This window comes from Neophocaena asiaeorientalis, unplaced genomic scaffold, assembly GCF_003031525.2.
Source record: "Neophocaena asiaeorientalis asiaeorientalis breed wild unplaced genomic scaffold, Neophocaena_asiaeorientalis_V1.1 scaffold43, whole genome shotgun sequence".
NCBI lineage: Eukaryota > Metazoa > Chordata > Mammalia > Artiodactyla > Phocoenidae > Neophocaena > Neophocaena asiaeorientalis.
The window spans coordinates 5,350,078-5,368,945 of record NW_020173674.1 but is presented as its reverse complement, the minus strand read 5'-3'; the positions used below and the strand labels follow the sequence as shown (position 1 = coordinate 5,368,945).

The following is an 18,868-nucleotide window of genomic DNA, read 5'->3' as shown; positions in this document are numbered from 1 at the left end:
TTGGGGGGAGAGAGGAAAAAAATTTGGGGGGGGGGGGGGGGCGGTGGAGGATTTTGGTTGCCTCTGGGAGGACTTCGTCTGACACTTTCCCTCCTCTCCAACCCTTCCTGTGCTCCTCCCACATCCGGAGCCCTACTTGGTATCCCATGCTGGGTACCAGGGCCCAGGGCTGAAACCTCTTCCCAGAGAGCTCTTCCCCACAGAAGAGGCTGACCCAGGGTCCCTGACAAACCTCCAGGGCCTGGAGCCCTTTAGGAGAGAGGCTTAGGGACCCTCCTAGGTACACAGCTCTGGGCCAAGCTGAGAGGGAGAGACTCAACCTTGCCCTCAGGGAGCTCTAGGGCTAAGCCCACCAGGGTGGGACAGGCCCCCAGGGCTGTAGGCACTAGGAACAAGCATGCTTAGAGCCCTTAGGGAGCAGAGGCCCCAGCTGGGCCTGGAAGCCTGGGTAGAGTCCCCCCAGGGGGACCAGACGGGCAATGTAAGTCACATTGGAGGACAGGACTTGAATGTCCAGTGAGGGCTGTGGCCTGGATCGTGGCATAGGGGAAGGTGTGCTGGGGCCGGGGACAGTCCCGGGCGGACTCCTCCTGGACCAGCCCCCTGAGCCGCACCTTGCCCAGGTGGTGTGCAGCGTGGGCCGTGGGGACCGGCCTCTGCGGCACCAGAGCTCCTTGCCACGGACGCTGGAGGCGGCGCTGGCCCAGTGCGGCCTGGGTGAGGCTTCGCAGGTGGCAGTCGTGCGGCAGCGCGTCAAGGCGGCGGCCGAGGCCGCGCTAGCCGCCGTGCTGACCCTGGAGGCCGGCCTGAGCGCTGAGCAGCGCGGCGGGCGCCAGGTCCGCACTGACTTCCTTGGTGAGTGCAGGCCGCCCGGGACGGGGACGGGAGGAGAGGGGCCCGAGGCCCGAAGGCGGCCCGCACTGAGCCCGCGCCCCCTGCCCGGCCCAGGGGTGGACTTCGCCCTGACGGTGGCCGGCCGCGCGCTGACCCCCGTGGCCCTGGAGCTGAACGGAGGCCTGTGTCTGGAGGCGTGCGGCGCTCTCGAAGGGCTGTGGGCCGCGCCGCGCCCGGGGCTGGCGGCCGAGGAGGCGGCGGCCGCGCCGCTGGTGGAGACGATGCTGCGGCGCTCGGCGCGCTGCCTCATGGAGGGAAAACAGCTACTGCTGCTCGGCGCGGGCGGTTTCAGCAAGAAGTTCGTGTGGGAGGCGGCGCTCGACTACGGGCTCAAGGTGGGCGGGGCGGGGCGGGGCTCAAAGTTCTGGTCTGAGTGGTGGAGGCAGGGTCCGGGGCGGGGCCAGGGGCGGTGTTGGCCTTGGGGCGGGGCCTGCGCGGGGCGATCTAGCCGGGGGCCTGGAGCCCAAGCGTAGGGGCGGGGCCTGTCGCCCCGTCCAGGTTAGGAGTCTCAACTTTTTCCCGCCCCTAGGTGAACTTTGTCCTTGCTAGGAGTAAAAGGCCACTCGGGACACCAGACCAGCAGTCCCAAGCCCTAACCCTGGTGGTTTCCCTACGAACCCTGGTGGTTCCCTACGAACCCTGGCCAGACTGAGCCTGCCAGTGGGAAAGATTCCGCCAGCCCTCTCTGCCACCCCTCCCATCTAGATGACACCCTCCCCTCCTCCTGCAGCCATCTTTCCTCTGGCTAAACCTTAGTGAGCTCCCAGGTTAAGCACTGCCTCCTCTAGGTTGCCTTCCCTACCCTCTTGGCTGGATTAGGTGTCCCACCTCTGTACCTTCTACTCAATCATCAACAAATATGTTTTGAGCGCGTAGCACTGGTGAAGCTGTCTCCCCTGAGGGCCAGGACCATGTTCTAGGCCCCATCCTATTGCCCAGCGCCCAGCACAAGCTGATCTCGGTGTGTTGCCGCCCTGTGGTTTCTGCAGCTGCACCTGGTGGACTCAGACCCCAACCACTTTGCGTCCCAGCTGGTGCAGACCTTCATCCACTTCGATATAACAGAGCACCAGAGGGATGAGGAGAACGCACGGGTGCTGGCGGAGCTGGTGCGGGCACGCGGTCTGCAGCTAGACGGCTGCTTTTCCTACTGGGATGACTGCCTGGTGCTCACGGCCTTGCTCTGCCAGGAGCTGGGTCTGCCCTGCAACCCGCCAGCCGCCATGCACCTGGCTAAGCAGAAGAGCCGCACCCAGCTGCACTTGTTGTGCCACCATGGCCCACCCTGGCCCGCACCCTCCCTCTATGCTGTGCCCTGCTGCCCACTGGAGAGCGAGGCCGACGTGGACAGGGCTGTCCGCCAGGTGCCCCTGCCAGGTGTCATGAAGCTGGAGTTTGGGGCGGGTGCAGTGGGTGTACGGCTGGTGGAAGACGCGTCGCAGTGCCATGAGCACTTTTCCCGGATCACCCGAGACCTGCAGGGCGAGGCCGACCACCCCGGCATCGGTCTAGGCTGGGGCAATGCCATGCTGCTGATGGAGTTCATCGAGGGCACCGAGCACGATGTGGATCTGGTGTTGTTTGGAGGGAGACTGCTGGCTGCCTTCGTCTCCGACAATGGCCCCACACGGCTGCCTGGCTTCACTGAGACAGCGGCTTGCATGCCCACTGGGCTGGCACCGGAGCAGGAGGCGCAGCTGGTGCAGGCAGCCTTCCGCTGTTGCCTGGGCTGCGGGCTGCTGGATGGGGTCTTCAACGTGGAGCTCAAGCTGACTAGGGCTGGGCCGCGGCTCATCGAGATCAACCCCCGCATGGGTGGCTTCTACCTGCGAGACTGGATCCTGGAGCTTTATGGTGTGGACCTGCTGCTTGCTGCTGCTATGGTGGCCTGCGGCCTGCGGCCTGCCTTGCCTGCCCACCCACGCGCCCGTGGCCACCTGGTGGGTGTCATGTGCCTGGTGTCCCAGCACTTGCAGGTGCTGCGTTCCACCGCCAGCCGCGAGACCCTGCAGGCTCTTCACGACCAGGGCCTGCTGCGTCTCAATCTGCTGGAGGAGACCCTTGTGCCTGGAGAATACGAGGAGCCCTACTGCAGTGTGGCCTGTGCTGGGCCCAGCCCGGCCGAGGCCCGTCTCCGCCTGTTGGGCCTCTGCCAGGGCCTGGGCATCGACGGGCCCCACTATCCCGTTGCCTACTTCTTGTCCCACTTCAAATAGTGCTGGGGCCAGAGGGCGGGGCCAAGTGCTGGAGGGGATGCGGTGGTGCCCTCTGCTCCCTGGTGCTCTCCCTGCTTCTCTTCCCATGGCCCTGCCCCAACCGTTGGAGAGGTCTGGTCCCCTCCAAGGCCCCAGGTCTGTTCCAGAGCGGCAGGGCTATTTTGACACCACAGCCTCCTGGACTTGAGGGGCCACAAAAGAAGTAGCTGGTGGGCTGCTTGTCCTCCCGAAGGCCCCAGTCCAGCCCATAGCTTCCCAGGACTCTAGTCATGGAGAAGCAACAACAGCTGCACACACACACAGACACACACACACACCCTGCCCCCAGGTTAGTTCGAGTGGGCCCAAACCCAGCGCATCCTTCCCACCCCTCCAGGTCTGTCTCTTCCTGCTGCCTACAGGAGAGAACCTGGCCTCTGGCTTTGGACAAATCCCAAGAAAATCTGAGACTAAACCCCTCGTCCTCCTACTCTCACCCCCTCATTTAACAAATTCTAGATAGTTCTGGAGCCTGCTGACAATGTTTGGCAGTGCCCCACCTGCCTCATTTGGCCTGAGCAGTAGAAGCAGGTGACTTGGGGTCAGTAATAACCATCTCCCCTCCAGGCAGACACTATTGCCCCATTCTACAGAAAAGGAAACAGGCTCAGAGAGGAAAAGCCACTGCCTCGATGTCATACCACAGTGGATGAAGAGTCGAGGGACAAGATGCAAGGTCCAGGTTTCTGCTTTTACTAAGTTGTACCTGCCCACTCAGCTTCCAGGCCCCACTCACCTCCTATATGTGGCCCTGAGACATGTGAACACCCCTCCCGTGCACTATGCACCTTATCCACCAAGCTTTGGTGCTTTGGCCTCAGGCACACCTAACCAGCATTGGCAGAGGAGACTCTACACTCCCTTCCTCATTCAGGGGAGGCTGCTTTAAGAACTCTGCCTCTGTGCTGCACAGGGGCTGTGGACAGCTCCATAAGCGTCCCTCTCCAAATAAAGGCTTATGGACTAGTGAAACGTCCAGAGTCTGGGATAGGTTCTTGCGACTTGGCCAACACTTCTCAAGCTCAGGTAGACAGGGGATGGGGAAGGGGGAGGGAGAGGTAGTTACGGGATACCTGTAGCGTCTAGAGCTAAGGATAAACTGCCACATTGACCAGGCCTCTGGGTTGACCTTTGGCGAGGGGCCTGCCAGGGGCACCTACACCAGGACCCAAACCCGAGGGAGGAATTACAACGAGGGCCACACCCAACCAGATAACCCTCCTCCAGCCTGGAGACCCTGAATTCTGTCCATTTGAGCTCATATCTAGCCTCCCCTGTCCAACTGGAATGCACACCCAGACAGCTTCCAAAAATCAGAACTCATCCAAGGCCTGGTCTGGCCCAGTTCACACTCCCAGAGTCCCATCCAACAAGAATCCATCCCCAAATCTAAACTCACGGACTAGGTTTGGTGTTTTCATTATTGTAGTGTCACCAAACACAAGTTCGTGTGTCTGACGCACAGCACAAGCCCATAATTACGGGTGGATCAGTGAGACCCAAACCCTTTCCGGCAGGAATCTGGCAACAAAGCCCAGCAGTGAGCTGAGCACGGAGCAGTAGACGCTGACTTGAGGGTCCTCGAGCGGGAGGCACGTTAGAGACCGTGATGCAGCAGCCGGCTCCCTTACAGAGGCGAACAGAGAGATATACTCGACCCGCCTCTCTCTACCACCCAGACAACCTGGCAGCGTAGGGCTCCAACAGGGCTGGGAATTGCATTTACACTCACACCTGCATGCACTTCGACTCTGCCCCGTCCAAAGTCAAAGTCGCCCCAGAACCAAAATGATCGGCTTCCAGGAGGCCCTTGTCCTGTGCCACCCCGGAGGAAGCTGTGCTGGGAAGACTGAGGGGCCCGCGGAAGAAGGTTCGTGGGGCTTTAGCACCCCGGCACTCAGGAACTACCATTCCCGAGATGCCTTGTGACGGACGCCAACTTTTCTCGCCGCCAGCTCGCGGGAGGGGCAGTCTCTTGCGTCATCGGCGCGCGAGACCGCAGTCGCGGAGTGATGACGTAAGACCCGGGCCGGTCTGTCAGTCATAGCGCTGCTAGGTAAGCGCCTGGGAGTCCGCGGGGCCGGCGCAGGCATGGCGGCGGTGTTTGACCTGGACCTGGAGACGGAGGAAGGCAGCGAGGGCGAGGGCGAGCCAGAGTTCAGCCCCGCGGTGAGTGGTCCGCCCGGGCGCAGCTCGATCCCGGCTCGATCCCATCATCCAGGCGGTGGGATCAATCGTGCGACCCCCGCCCCGCCACCCGCCCCCAGAGTGGGCTCCTCTCCTGCAGACCCCGGTCTGTCTAAGATCCCGGCCACTATTAGGTTCTGACCCTACCTTCACCCCCACCTGTCTTGCAGGCCCCCAGCCCTTCCCCTGCGTCTCCCTTTCCTGCCCTCGCCTCTCCTCCGCAGTCCTGGCCCATCGCCTGCCAGCTCCCATTCGTCACCCTTTCCACGCCTGGGCCAAGCAGTCCAGCTTGGGGGGAGGGAGCCTGGCACCTCCCTTGGCTCTTACCCCTCGGTTTCTCACAGGACGTGTGTCCCCTTGCCGAGTTGAGGGCGGCTGGCCTGGAGTGAGTGAGGGTTGTGTTGGGGGAGGAGGGAATGGGCTGGGGAAGGGGACCTGAGGAGCATTGGAGCTTGCGCCCGTTAACTTCTTGTGTCCACAGGCCTGTGGGACACTATGAAGAGGTGGAGCTGACTGAGAGCAGTGTGAACCCGGGCCCTGAGCGCATCGGGCCCCACTGCTTCGAGCTGCTGCGCGTGCTGGGCAAGGGGAACTATGGCAAGGTACCGGCCCTCCTCCTTCCTCACTGGCCTCACAGCCTTAGTCTTGCTGCACCAAAGGGTCTCAAAACAAATTAGACTTATAGAGACTTCTGTGGCGGTCCAGTGCTTCCAATGCAGGGGGCAGGGATTCGATCCTTGGTCGGGGAACTAAGATCGCACATGCCCCGCAGCCAAAAAGTTAAAAGAAAAAAAAGTTTGACTTGTACATCCTCTTAGAATCGGACTTGAAATCTTTACCGCCCCACTCCTGGGTGGGCCTCTCGGTCCCAGTACCAGAGCTTCAGGGTAGGGCTTTTTGAAGATAGAATATGGAGAGGGAGGTTGATCTGTCTCCCCTGCCCTGCAGGTGTTCCAGGTGCGAAAGGTGCAGGGCACCAATGTGGGCAGAATATATGCCATGAAAGTCCTGAGGAAGGTGAGTCATTCGTTCAGCCGACAGATCCTCACCCAGTGGCTGCCATTCCCAATGTACTACAGTGGCCTTTGGGAGACAGCAGTGAACGTAGTGGAGGAGATGGCCACTATCTTGAGCACTTGCTTGTTTATTGTCAGTAGCAATTACATTGTTCCGCAGTATATTCTCAACCATGGGCAGTATTGCCTCCCAGGCAACGTCTGGCAATGTTGGCAGTGTCGATGTACATTTCTGAGTCACGACTAGAGAGGGGCTGCCACAGGCATCCAGTGGGTTGAGCCCAGGGATTCTGCTAAAGGTCTTACAATGCAAAAGACAGCCCCCCACGGCAAAGAATTATCTGCCCCAAATGTCATGAATGCAGAAGTTGAGAAACACGGTGCTACTAGAATAAACCAGTCCCTGGAAAGGATGGTTGCTGATAGCTGCAGAATTATGGAGAAATACAATGGGGTGATAGAGAATGGCTGAAGGGTAATGGCTGGAGGGACTGAGGGAGTCCTGGGGGCCCACCTTCTAACTGATCCCTGCCTCTGCAGGCCAAAATTGTGCGCAACGCCAAGGACACGGCACACACGCGGGCTGAGCGGAACATTCTAGAGTCAGTGAAGCACCCCTTCATTGTGGAACTGGCCTATGCCTTCCAGACTGGTGGCAAACTCTACCTCATCCTGGAGTGCCTCAGTGGTATGAGTGCGGGCCCATCTGGGGTGTGGGCAAGGCCAGGGAACCAGCACAGGGAGCTCTGGGGGGAGCTGGGAGAGACGTGGTATGTAGAATGGCCAGGGGGGCCCCACCTCATCCATCCCTCTGTCCGTTCGTTCATTCATTCATTCATTCATTCATTCATTCATTCAGCAAACGTCTGTCCAGTGCCTCTTGTATCCCTCACCGGTGTTGGGGGTGGATGGGAATGGTGGGAGTTTGTATAGATGTCCAGAGGGTTGTTTTGTCCATTTCCAGTAGCCCTTCATGTGCTGGTCCCCCCTTCTGTGTGCCCTGCATCCAGTCAGATCCCAATCCAGATGGTTCATTCTCTGCAGTGTCCTCTATCCTCTCTGCTCTCTTGGGCGGAGGGGAGGCGTCACAGTTGTTTCTTAACTGGCCTCAAAGCCTCCAGCTCACCCTCTTCCTAGTGTCTCCTCCACCAACTTCCAGGGTCATCGTCTCAGAGCACGGGATTGCCCCCAACACTCCTACTCAGAATTCCATGGCTCCCTGCAACTGCCCGGATCAAGCCTGGCCTCCTTGGCCTGGTGTCCCCTGCTCGCCATGAAGCGATCCGGGCCTGCTTTTCCTACTGACCCCATCTGTCCCGATGAGCCCTGGGAGCTTCATTTCCTGTGCTCCATCTCTGCATCCCCTTTAAGTCTCACCGCTGCCAGGGACTTTCTCTGTCCCCTCACGCTGGGGTTAACTGTGTCCTCCTGTCTCCTCTGTGAAGGTTTTGGTAGGCTCTCAGGGCCGTTGCCTCAGTCTGGCACATTGGAGCAGCTGTGTGCGTGTCTGTCTCCCCAGTAGACTGAGCGTCCTGCAGGCAGTGGCTGGGGCTCCTCACCTCTGTCCCCAGCTTCACCCAGCACAGGGCCAGGCACCGAGTAGGCGTCGGTAGACGTTTGCTGAATTGAATTGAGTCCCCACGGCAGCTCTGGGAGGCAGGTAGGGCGGGAATTACAAGCCCCACTCTCCCCGAGAAGAAACCAAGGCTCGGCGAGCAGAGGAGCTTGGTCCCAGCACACAGCTGCTGACATGTTTGTGTCACAGGCGGCGAGCTCTTCACACATCTGGAGCGAGAGGGCATCTTCCTGGAAGACACGGCCTGGTGGGTGTTACCTCCAGCCTCTCTCCTGAGGGGGTCCAGGGACCCCTCCCCACCAGGGCCTGGCTCCACCCCCCCCACCCCCCCCGTTGCCTTCACCCTGTCCTGTCTCTGCAGTTTCTACCTGTCAGAGATCACACTGGCCCTGGGCCATCTCCACTCCCAAGGCATCATCTACCGGGATCTCAAACCTGAGAACATCATGCTCAACAGCCAGGGTGCGCATGTGTGGGGAGGGCTGAGCCCCGCGGGGTGGCCCGGGGTCCTGACCGACCCGCCCTAACATTCTTCCCCAGGCCACATCAAACTGACGGACTTCGGCCTCTGCAAGGAGTCGATTCACGAGGGTGCCGTCACCCACACCTTCTGCGGCACCATCGAGTACATGTAAGCGGCAGCCGGCTGGGCCCAGGGGTCGGGAGGACAACCGGGCAGGGCTCGGCCTGACTGACGGTTCCACCCGGCCCCCAGGGCCCCTGAGGTTCTGGTGCGCAGTGGCCACAACCGGGCGGTGGACTGGTGGAGCTTGGGGGCCTGGAGGGTGGGCATGGGGGCGGGAGGAGGGCCCCCTCCCGGGGCAGGGGCGGGCCCGGTGGGAGGCCCGCAAGGCTCCTCTCACCCTCTGCCTTCTCCAGCCACCCTTCACTGCAGAGAACCGGAAGAAAACCATGGATAAGATCATCAGAGGGAAGCTGGAGCTGCCCGCCTACCTCACCCCAGATGCCCGGGACCTCGTCAAAAAGGTGGGCTCCCTCCTGCCCTTGGTCCGGCCCCCGTCTCTTCTCCCAGGCCCTGCATAGGCTCCTGAGTCTCCCTGGGCCAGGGTTGCTGGAGCTCCCCACTCCCCTTCCCCCACCTGTACGATGTCCCTTTGGGACGAGGAGCATTGGCTGTGAGGTGTGAGACGTCAGCTCTGGCGCGGACCAGCTGCCGACCTTGGCCAGGTCCCTAGTCTGAGTCCTACTCAGCGAGGCCTGCACCACGCACTAGCCGCTCTCCTCAAAAAGTCGGTCACTGGGGATCAAAGTGGGAGGCTAGGCACCCCATCCAGATTGTGAGTTGGATCCCCACGAATGTGCCCTGGGGTGGTGCCAGCAAAGGCTTTGTGGAGAAGGGGCCATGGGACCAAACCTTGGAAATCCTGAGGGTGTCAGTAGGTGGAGACCACACTCCAGGGCCCCCAGCACAAGCCACGACCCCTTTCTCACCTTTCCCCACCCCCTGGGGCCACTTGGAAGCAATCGGTACCTCCGCCCGAGACCCTCACCCCCTGCCCTTGTCCTGCAGTTTCTGAAGCGGAATCCCAGCCAACGTATCGGGGGTGGCCCCGGGGACGCCGCTGATGTGCAGGTGGGTCTGGGACCATTAAGAGGGGACAGGGCTGAGCCCCCAGGGGTGTCTGGGTGCAGGGGGCAGGGCCCTAGAGCAGAGGGGGTTTCTGAGGGAGCCACGGAGCGTGAAATGTTGGCACGTTTGGGGGCACTCTGCCCACAGAGGCACCCCTTCTTCCGGCACGTTAACTGGGATGACCTCCTGGCCCGCCGAGTGGACCCCCCTTTCCGGCCGTCCCTGGTGAGTGGAGGTCCCACTGGCCTGGGGGCGGGTGGAGGCTCCTGTCCTGGACACCCCTGACTCTCCCCCCGGGGTGCCCACAGCAGTCGGAGGAGGATGTGAGCCAGTTTGACTCCCACTTCACGAGGCAGACGCCGGTGGACAGTCCAGACGACACGGCCCTCAGTGAGAGCGCCAACCAGGCCTTCCTGGTGAGGTCTGGGGGCCTGAGGGTTACAGGGACTCGGGCAGGGGTGTGGCCAAGGAGCGGTGGACCCTGAGCTTTGCCTGGCCCCGCCTCTGCCCCCTAGGGCTTCACGTACGTGGCGCCCTCCGTCCTGGACAGCATCAAGGAGGGCTTCTCCCTCCAGCCCAAGCTGCGCTCCCCCAGGCGCCTCAACGGCAGCCCCTGGACCCCCATCAGGTACCGCGGGGCGGGGGTCGTTCTAGCTTTGGCTCTGCCGTCAACCCCAGGGCTGCCTTGGCCGTCTCTGAACCAGCCTCAGCCTCTGTTTCTCCGTCTACCATGGGGACTTCTATGGCAGGGGCCGCCTGGGTGGGCACTTGACTGCATCCTGGGCCCGTGCCAGTAAATGCTGACTCTGCCTCCCCTGCAGCCCCCTGAAGTTCTCGCCCTTTGAGGGATTCCGGCCCAGCCCCGGCCCACCGGAGCCCCTGGAGCCCCCTCTACCCCCTCTCTTGCTGCCGCCGCCGCCACTACCGCCGCCCTCGAGCACTGCCCCCCTCCCCATCCGACCCCCTTCAGGGACCAAGAAGTCCAAGAAAGGCCGTGGGCGCCCCGGGCGCTAAGAGGGTGGGTAGAGATGAGGGCAGTGGGACCCCGGGCCAGTTCCAGAGACCTGGGGCTGTGCCAAGGGGTACAGGAGCGAGTGTGCGTGAGCGTGTCTCTGCTGGGGGTGGCCGTGCCCCTGAATCATGAACACGAAGGACTGCAGACTACGGCTGCCGGTCGAGGGGGGCTGCCCCCCTGGCCTCCCGCAGTTGAGCTGTGCCCTTGGATTATTAAAGTGTTCAATCATGGCACTGACCTGGTTTCTCCTTTGGACTTCTGGGGCAGGGGCGGGTGGGGTCGTGCCGGGAGGAGTCCCTGCTAAGGGATGGGAGGGGCCGTGACAGGACCACAGAACAGCGGAGGGCCGGAGGGGTTTTATTTCAGATGGCTGCCCAGTGCCCCCTGGGGACGGATGGCCTTCCTGGAGGGGCCAGGGATACACAGACTTGGGGACTAGAACTTGTGGCGGGGAGTGACTGTCTGAGGCTCTCCAGGCGGGGGTGTGGGTCACATGCGCCCAGGGCAGGCTGTGTCCAGCCATGGCAGCTCAGGAAGCAGAGGCACAGTGGCCAGGATGTGGCGCCAGGGCTGGCTCCTACAGTGCGGTGACATGGAGGCCCCGGCTCCCAGCCGCCCTAGTGCTGTCGTCCCAGGCCGCGCTGCCAGCAAAGGCGTGCAGCTCACTCAGCAGGGCCTCGGCGCTGCCCCCGGAGCCCACCGGCCCCTGGGAGCCGAGGCCCAGGCCCCCTTCGGTGTCATCGTCATAGGCTTCCTCTGCCGGCTCCGGGGCCTGCTGTGGGCTGGGCCCCTCTCCACGCTGCCCCTCTTCCTGGGATTCACGCTCCTCTTGGCCACCACCCAGGTCGCAGTCATCTTCCACGTCCCGCTCATCCTCCTGCCGCTCCGGGTCCTCTTCTGGCGACCCCAGCTCAGCCCGGAGCCAGCGGCCTGGCGGGCTGGCCCAGAGCAGGCGGCGAGTGTGGCCCCACAGCGCGGCGCCCAGGCGGGCCGGGTGGTAGTAGCCCCCCGAGTCCCGGCTCAGGCGGCACCAGGCCAGCGCCAGGCCAGTGGCCAGCAGCAGAAGCAGCAGCAGCAGCAGGACCACGGTGACCGAGGAGCTGGAGCCCGGGCTGTCCTCAGCGCCGCGGCCTGAGCCCAGGGCCCCTGGCAGGGACAGCAGCGTCCAGAGCCCTAGGACGCAGCACAGGTCCTGGGGGGGAGACAGGAAGGCGCTCATTGCCTGCGGTTGGTGGCCTCTTGGGTAAGATGGGGACAGTCAAGCAGAAAAGCCCTTGTCAGTAAGGCCTCTCCTGGCTCTGTGATGTCCGCCAGTGATGCGTCCTCCTGCCTCTGGCCTCCCTCTCTCCCACTGCACCACGTAAGCCAGCTCCTGCCTGGGGCCTGTGCACCGGCTGTCCCCTCTGTCTGGAATGCTCCATCCCCCCCGAGAGCCACATGGCTCCCTGCTCACCCTGGCTCAAGGCACCTCAGTGCAGCCTAAGCTGGCCTGGATTAGTACCCTGACATTCATCCCCACAGCCCAGCCCTGCTTTACCCTCCTACCCCCTCCCGGACACAGGAGATAACTGCCCGTTTAGTATGCTTATTCTTTTCTCTTCCCCCCAGGAAGATGGGGTTCTTTTTGGCTTAAGCACCTAAACAATTCCTAGCGCTGAGTAGGCACTCAAGAAATATCTGTAGGGACTTCCCTGGTGGCGCAGTGGTTAAGAATCCGCCTGCCAATGCAGGGGACACGGGTTCGAGCCCTGGTCCGGGAAGATCCCACATGCCGCGGAGCAACTAAGCCTGTGCGCCACGACTACTGAGCCTGCGTGCCACAACTACACGCCTAGAAACCGTGCTCCGCAACAACAGAAGCCACCGCAATGAGAAGCCCGTGCACCGCAACGAAGAGTAGCAGCCAGAAATAAGTAAATTAAAAAAAAAAAAAAAAAAAGAAATATCTGTAAAGACTCTGCCCCCAGGAGGAGGGGACGGAAGGGAAGGAAGGCACCTGCAAGGCTGGTGTTGGAGCTGGCTCTTCCTGAGGCCCAGGATGGGGGGACCGAGCCCGAGGCAACTGTGTAGCCTCCATTTGGCCAGGTCCCAGGATGGGGGTCACTGAGACCCCTCTTCCTCCCTCCCAGCCACAGGGACTGCCCCATGGGGACTGCCCTAGCTGCAGCATTTCCGTTCAACTCTCCGTCCCTGGGGCCTCGGGCCTCGCAGGGCCAGGGGCTGGGGCAGGCGGGTGCAGCTGCCAGAGGAAGCCTGCGGTCGGAACAAGGCAGGTCGGGGGGGTGCGTGGGGGGAGGGGTGCCGAGATGCGAGCAAGCCATCTCCCACCCCACACTGTCTGCCCAGGCTCCAGGGATGCGAGTAGAGGCCGTGCCGAGCCCCAGCTCCCGAGCAGAGCAGGTGAGAGTCCACCTGGGGGTCTTGAAGGGGGGTCGGGCATGGAGTGGGGCACTGGGGGGCCACCCCCTGAATCTGAGGGAGGCCCAGGTCTGATGTGAGGTGAGAGGAAGGCCCAGCTTCTGCCCTGGGCTCATCCCGGGTGTCTCGCCTCTGTCCTCTGCCTGGCTGCTCCTGCCCCTGGGCCCGCGGGGGGTCCTTCCTTAGCTCCTGGGGCCTAGACATTCCAGCCCTGACCTCCTGTGGCCCCCACCCCAAGGACCCAGCAGGCTCCAGGCTCACCATCGGTCTGCTGGCCTCTCAGCGCCGGGCGCCCACCTCCAGCCCTGGCCGTGTGGAGCGAGAAATGAGCTTGCGCTCTCGACGCACCTGGGGTTAACTCGGCGCTTCCGCTTCCTGCCCACAACATCCCGCTCAGCCCTCCCTGCAACAGGACCCTCGTCGCTCCCCCACCCCACCCCACCCCCGACCCCGGGGCCTCTCAGAACCACCCTGATCCACACCAGATCCTCACCAGCCTCTCCCTGGGCCAGGCTGGGACTATGGGGGGCAGTGCAGGGGATGTTCACGGTCCCCCAGACCTTTCTCACATTTATGATCCATGGGGGTGCCCTATGTCCCCCCCCCCGAGGGGTCCAGACTTCCTTTCCCAGTCCCACCCTTGCAGCAGAAGGGCAAACCTGGCTTTTAGAAAGAGAATTTTATTTGGAATGAAAATATAGAGCCCATCCCTCCTGCTTCCTCAGGGGAGGGAGCAGGGGGGCTGGGTGGGGGTGGGGGAGATGGTGCCTCAGAGTAGAAGCTCTCCTGGGTACAAAAACCCTCCCCAGTAACAATGCCCAAAGCCAGGCGGTGGCTCCAGCCTAGGCCCACAGGATGGCTCAGGGTGTGGACTGGTCCCTGAACCTGCCCCAGAAACCCTCAGCGGGGGCAGGGGCAGCCAGCCAGAGTCAGTGTGACCCGCCAGCAGAGGCTGAGTGAGAAAGGGGTGGGCGGAGAAGGTGAATGGGGAGTGTCATCCACTGGGCCCAGTTCTAGGCATCTCCATTTTCCACGCGGCCGAGCTGCTCCTCCAGGCGGCAGATGCGATCCCCCTGCTCCTTGACCAGCGCTCTCAGTGCTCGCAGCTCCTGCATCACCTCCTCCAGCTTCCCAGCCTCCTGCAGGGACATGAGCGGGGGCAGGGGTTTCGGAGCTGCAGCCCTCCCCAAATCTACTATCAGGCAGAGGGGACCTGAGGCCCAGAGAGGGGCAGTGAGTGGTTCAGGCAGGCACAGCAGACCTGGGCAACACCCGAGCTTCCCAACACCACCCTGAGCTGAGGGGCACCTACCCCGGCTCCGGCCAGGCTGCCGCCAGGGGCGGCAATACTGGTGAAGGCAGCAGGCGTGGAGGCCCCCGGGCGGGGGGAGCCAGGGGCCGCGGCGGGCCGGCTGTCTGATAACACGTTGCGCCGGTTGACCTTCAGGTCCCGCTGTTTGCTGGGCACGTAGGCTTCCCGCAGGGAGATGAGGATGGGGTTGGCATCCCGCCCGCTCACCCACTCCTCTGCCTCCAGGGCCGCCTCAGGCCCAGCTGTGTCGGGGTACAGATCATCCTGGAAGAGGTCCGACTGGGCCGGGGGGAGGTCTGGGTCAGCTGGGGCCCACCTGCAGGGTCCTCTCGTCTGGACCCTGAGTGGCCACCTCCTCAACACTCTCCTGGCCTTCAGGCTTGCACCCTGTCAACCCATCTTCCCATGGCCTGACCCCTAGTGACATTTCTAAAGCTCAAATCTGTTCTTTCACTTCCCTCTGGACACCACCGACAGCTTCCTCTGAAGATTCCCCCCACCTTCCCAAGCAGGGGCTACCTACGTGGCTCTGTGGGACTCTGGGAGCCACGTCTGTGCCCTGTGGACAGTGAGTTCCTGGGGCTGGCCCCGTTGAACTCGCCCTCAGCTCTGCTCCCTGGACGTGCCTGGCATGCTACCCTGTGCCCTCAGTAAACGCTGGCTGGAGAGAAATGAAGCACGTTCAAGGCTCTCAGCTGGGGCTCTGAGGCCGAGCCACATGTGGCCGAATCCCCACCTCACAGGAGCCTCCGCTGCAGCCAGACTCCCCGCTCCTTTCCATTCCCACCTCTGTGCTTTCGCCTGGCTTACTACACACCCCTCATTTGGAGGCCCTGCCCCAGCCATGCTGTTGGTCCTGCCTTGCCTCCTACAGGGAGACCTCCAAGGCTGCCCGGTATCTGTCTCCTGTGGCTCATGCAGAGTGAGACCTCAGTTCACCCTGTGTCTCATCCCTGCCTGGCCCTCGCTGGGCACGCTGGCATCTATCCAGCCCGCTGACTACACCCACACTCGGCCATGTCCCATTCACAAGCCTCACCTTGGTCACCCCTGTGTGGTCTGTCTGCTAGAAAGGGAGTGGGTGGGCAGGGAACCAGGTGGCCTCACCTTTCGTGGCACAGTCATGACAATGGGCTCACACTTGCGCTCATGCAGTTTGTAGAACCTGGGAAAGGGCGGGGAGGGAGGACCCATGGGTGGAACCTGCCCCCTACCAGCTCTCCCAGCTCCCTCTGCCCTCCCCTTCCAGTCCTTACCCGGGCCCCTCCCACAGGCTGACCCCTGACCCCGGGGCCCCCCTGGGCCAGTTCCTGCTCCCGAGGAGCCCCCTACATCCACCTTCTTACCGGGCAATCTCGCACTTGCTGACCTCCAAGCCCCTCTTGGGCATGCTGCCCATGCCCCTCTGGGGCTCTTTGCTGGTGAACGTGTTCAGGAAGTGGATGTAGGGGGGCTCGTCTGTGATCTCAAAGTACCGGATGCTGGAGTCACCCTGCAGGGTGGGAGGGGCCAGGGGTCAGCACCTGGGCCTGCCTATCTCTTCCCTGTCCCCAGCAGCCCTGCCCAGCTCTACCTTGCCGCAGACGTAGACCACGTTGGTGTCAGGGTCGTAGAAGGGCAACAGAGCCCCGTTGCTAGAGTCCAACTCCTGCAGGGCCATGGGCTCCCCGAAGTTCTCCTGGCACATGGGTTGAGGGGCAGTCAGGCCAGGCCAGAACCTGCCCTCTCCCCTCACTGTCCTAACCCCTCACTGGGACTGGCCCCAGCTAGCCTCACAAGCTGGCTGGCACTGCCCCTACCACTGCCACCCTTTGCCCACACGGTGTAGCCCTGCCAGGCCTTCCTGGCTCCCCTCCCTCCACTCCCACGGTCCCATTTTCCCCGCCTACTCCAGGCCTTCAGACTACGGCCAGGCCACCAAGCAAGTACTGAGAAAGCCCCCACCACGTGGGAGCCAGGGGTGCCGGGCAGCGCTAGCTGCTGTCTCAGAGGGGCCCCCGGAGGTCGCCAGACAGAAGGTTAAGCCTGTGGGACAGAGCACGTCACAGGAAAGGCTGGAAGCCTTCCTGGAGAAGGGGACCTCTGCACTGGGCCTCGAAGGACAGCCGAGTGTTAACAGACAAGCAAAGGAGGGAAGGGCCTTTCAGGGGCAAGAACACTGTGGGCAGACACGGAGGCAGATGGAGGCGGTGGGGGAAGCCAGAGAGCAGTGGGCAGGGAGAGGAGAGGCTGGCAGGGCTCCAGGTCCTGGGTGCCTCAGGTGCCAGGCTGAGAACCTGGGAACGACAGGCCTCTCCAGGTGACCCCGCCCTCCTCGCCCAGGGTGGAGCCCGTCTTGAGGCTACCCGCTTGGGCCGGCCGGGCCACTCACTGGGTCCCAGAGAGCCAGCTGCCGCTCGCTCATGCGGCTGAAGCCCGTGGTGAACACCTTGCCGTCTGCCAGGAAGATGGCCCGCATGGGCCGGGCCCCCTCGTGAGCCTTCTCCCGCTCCTGCTGGGGAGATGGAGGGGTCAGTGTGGAGCCCCAAGAGAGCCCCTCGGCCAGTCTGCGGCCATCCTCACCCTCCAGGGCCACGTACCGTCACCAGAGTCCCCCGGCGGGGGTCAATGATGCGCACGCTCTTGTCCTTGCACGCGGTGCAGAAGAGACTGCCGTTGCGGTTCCAGCTGACGTTGTAGATGAGGTCGGGGTGCAGGCTGTCCAGGCGGTACAGCTCCTCCGCCGTGCCCACGTTCCAGATGAGCACCACGTTGTCGCAGCCTGCCGAGCGGGGGGCCATCAGCTCTGACCACCCTCCTGGGACCCGACCCGGCACTTGACCTCTGTGGGCCTCAACCTTCCTGGGTGTCAGACGGGCCTGGGAGAGGGTGTGGGATGCTGCGGAGCTGTGCGCATCGAGGGGCAGGGCAGGGGCAGCGGTGCAGACCTGCGCTAAGCAGCACGTTGCGGGCCGTCGGGTGCCAGGTGACGATGCCCACTCGCTTGGTGTGCCCCTCTAGCACCACCACCGGCTCTGTCAGAGGGGAGACCAGCCCGTTCTCCGGGATCTGCCACACCTGGGGAGGGGTGGGGAGGGCAGATGAGGCCCCTGCTTGGCCCCGCTGCCAGGAGCCTTGAGCCACATCTGCGACCCCCGCCCCATCACAGCCCCATGCCTCACCATGACCGTGCAGTCCTCCGAGCCGCTGGCGATGACTTCGTCATTGTGGGGACACCAGTCGATGTCCAGGACAGGTCCTGTGTGTCCGCACACTGTTGGGTAGGCCTTGTCAATGCGGCCGGTCTGCAGGCATGAGGGGGGCAGTCAAGGGGGACCCAAGATGCCCAGGCTCCATCCCTCCCAGAACTTCAGCCCTCCCCTCTGTGGACAGGGAATGATGTGGTTGGCCTGGCCCACAGGTGGCCCAGATGTGACTCTCACCCTGCCTCCTCCTGACCCACCTCTTCCTCACAGGTGTCACCAGGTGAGCAGGATATGTTTGTTGCCTCTGACCCTGACTCTGTGGCAATAAAAAACAGGCTTTCCCTATCGGTGCTAACACCTCCCAGACGGTAAATGTGGATTACGACACCTGCCGGGCAGCGTGGGGATGGGCAAATTATGGGTTGTGAAGGGAGCAGAGAGACCTGGCAGATGCGACCAAGCTGGCTCCAGTCTCCTCCCAGCCCCAATGGGGCCCACCTTGCTTAGGGGGAGCACCAGGAAGGCGCCTCCACCGCTGGCCTCCACAATCACTGCCAGGAACTTGGGGTTGACGGCACAGAAGGTGCTGTCCCAGGTGACACGGGACACTCGAATGTCCTCATAGCACTGGTCATTCTTGACAGGCTGCCCGAACACGTGTCGGAATTTGCTCTGCCGAACCACTTTGCGGAACATGACTGCAGGGTGGGGAAGCGGAGGTCAGCCTCTGTCCATCCCAACAACCCCCAAGCCTCCCAGCGCTGCACGAAGGGAGTGGGGAGGATGCGACAGGGCGCCTGTGCCTGATAACCTGCCTGGCTCCCGGTTTCCCAAGTTCCAGGACAGGGTCACAGGGCTGACCTGGCCGCCTCTCCCCAAGGGAGGATCTGAAGGCAGAAATGCATTGACCTCCTGCAGAACCACTGCTGAGTCCTGAGGGGCTCTGCTGGACGCTACCCAGGGCGTCTCCCCGGCCTCTGGTATGCGTGTGGAGGAGGGGGAAGGTGCCCGAGCCAGTGCAAGCTTAGCTCCTTGGTGGGTCCTAGTCAGTTCCCAGCAGGCTCCTTCCTGCCCAGGATTTGGAAGCAGGGTGATGGGGAGGACAGACAGAGGAGGCCAGAATGATCTCCGTTGTGGGTCCGCGCTAGGCCACAGTTCTGGGTCCCACGGAATGTGCAGTGCCTGCAGGAATGTGCAGGGAGCCCCAAGCCGGTCCAGGGGGCCGGGCAGGACTGGGCGGGGGTCGGGACGCCGCTCCCAGCCACAGAGCATCCCAGAGAGCCCTCAGAGCGGGGGTCCAAGGTGAAGCAGGAGCCCAACTTCAAGGATCCCGGTCTGGCAGGGGAGACGCTGAGCGGCCAGGGGGAGTTGGGACTGAGGGTGGGGCGCCGGGCAGGGGAAGGGCTCTTCGGACTCGCG

General features: G+C 62.8%; 4 protein-coding genes across 6 annotated transcripts in view; 2 read left to right on the top strand and 2 right to left on the bottom strand.

Annotated features, from left to right (window-relative positions):
* Positions 1–3,110, top strand: part of CARNS1 (carnosine synthase 1) — a 4,357-nt gene extending 1,247 nt beyond the window's left edge. Inside the window, exons 4-6 of the mRNA XM_024748712.1 lie at positions 624–855; positions 949–1,229; positions 1,884–3,110. Coding sequence (XP_024604480.1) covers positions 624–855; positions 949–1,229; positions 1,884–3,110 — 1,740 coding nt within the window. The remainder of the gene's footprint in view (positions 1–623; positions 856–948; positions 1,230–1,883) is intronic.
* A 2,074-nt stretch (positions 3,111–5,184) lies between these two features.
* RPS6KB2 (ribosomal protein S6 kinase B2) lies at positions 5,185–10,764 on the top strand. The gene is made up of 15 exons (XM_024749492.1): positions 5,185–5,318; positions 5,681–5,721; positions 5,818–5,938; positions 6,285–6,353; positions 6,893–7,040; positions 8,118–8,175; positions 8,290–8,390; positions 8,469–8,559; positions 8,644–8,730; positions 8,804–8,915; positions 9,460–9,522; positions 9,667–9,744; positions 9,828–9,935; positions 10,035–10,147; positions 10,341–10,764. The coding sequence occupies exons 1-15, from the start codon at positions 5,241–5,243 to the stop codon at positions 10,531–10,533; spliced, it is 1,461 nt and encodes a 486-aa protein (XP_024605260.1). The 5' UTR covers positions 5,185–5,240; the 3' UTR covers positions 10,534–10,764.
* A 110-nt stretch (positions 10,765–10,874) lies between these two features.
* Positions 10,875–13,311, bottom strand: PTPRCAP (protein tyrosine phosphatase receptor type C associated protein). The gene is made up of 2 exons (XM_024748937.1): positions 13,214–13,311; positions 10,875–11,726 (listed from the first exon to the last, which is right to left on the bottom strand). Exons 1-2 carry the CDS (start codon positions 13,214–13,216, stop codon positions 11,112–11,114), a joined length of 618 nt encoding a protein of 205 aa, XP_024604705.1. The 5' UTR covers positions 13,217–13,311; the 3' UTR covers positions 10,875–11,111.
* A 305-nt stretch (positions 13,312–13,616) lies between these two features.
* On the bottom strand, positions 13,617–18,787 carry CORO1B (coronin 1B). Of its 3 annotated transcripts, none has more exons than XM_024748931.1 (11): positions 18,265–18,787; positions 17,948–18,147; positions 17,426–17,548; positions 17,192–17,321; positions 16,844–17,025; positions 16,636–16,755; positions 15,838–15,942; positions 15,611–15,756; positions 15,372–15,429; positions 14,265–14,543; positions 13,617–14,091 (listed from the first exon to the last, which is right to left on the bottom strand). In XM_024748931.1, exons 1-11 carry the CDS (start codon positions 18,719–18,721, stop codon positions 13,966–13,968), a joined length of 1,926 nt encoding a protein of 641 aa, XP_024604699.1. In that variant the 5' UTR covers positions 18,722–18,787; the 3' UTR covers positions 13,617–13,965. The 3 variants fall into 3 exon arrangements, with proteins under 3 accessions (XP_024604699.1, XP_024604701.1, XP_024604700.1); XM_024748933.1 differs by having other exon boundaries at positions 18,359–18,373; XM_024748932.1 differs by having other exon boundaries at positions 18,311–18,328.
* Between the last annotated feature and the right edge of the window lie 81 nt (positions 18,788–18,868).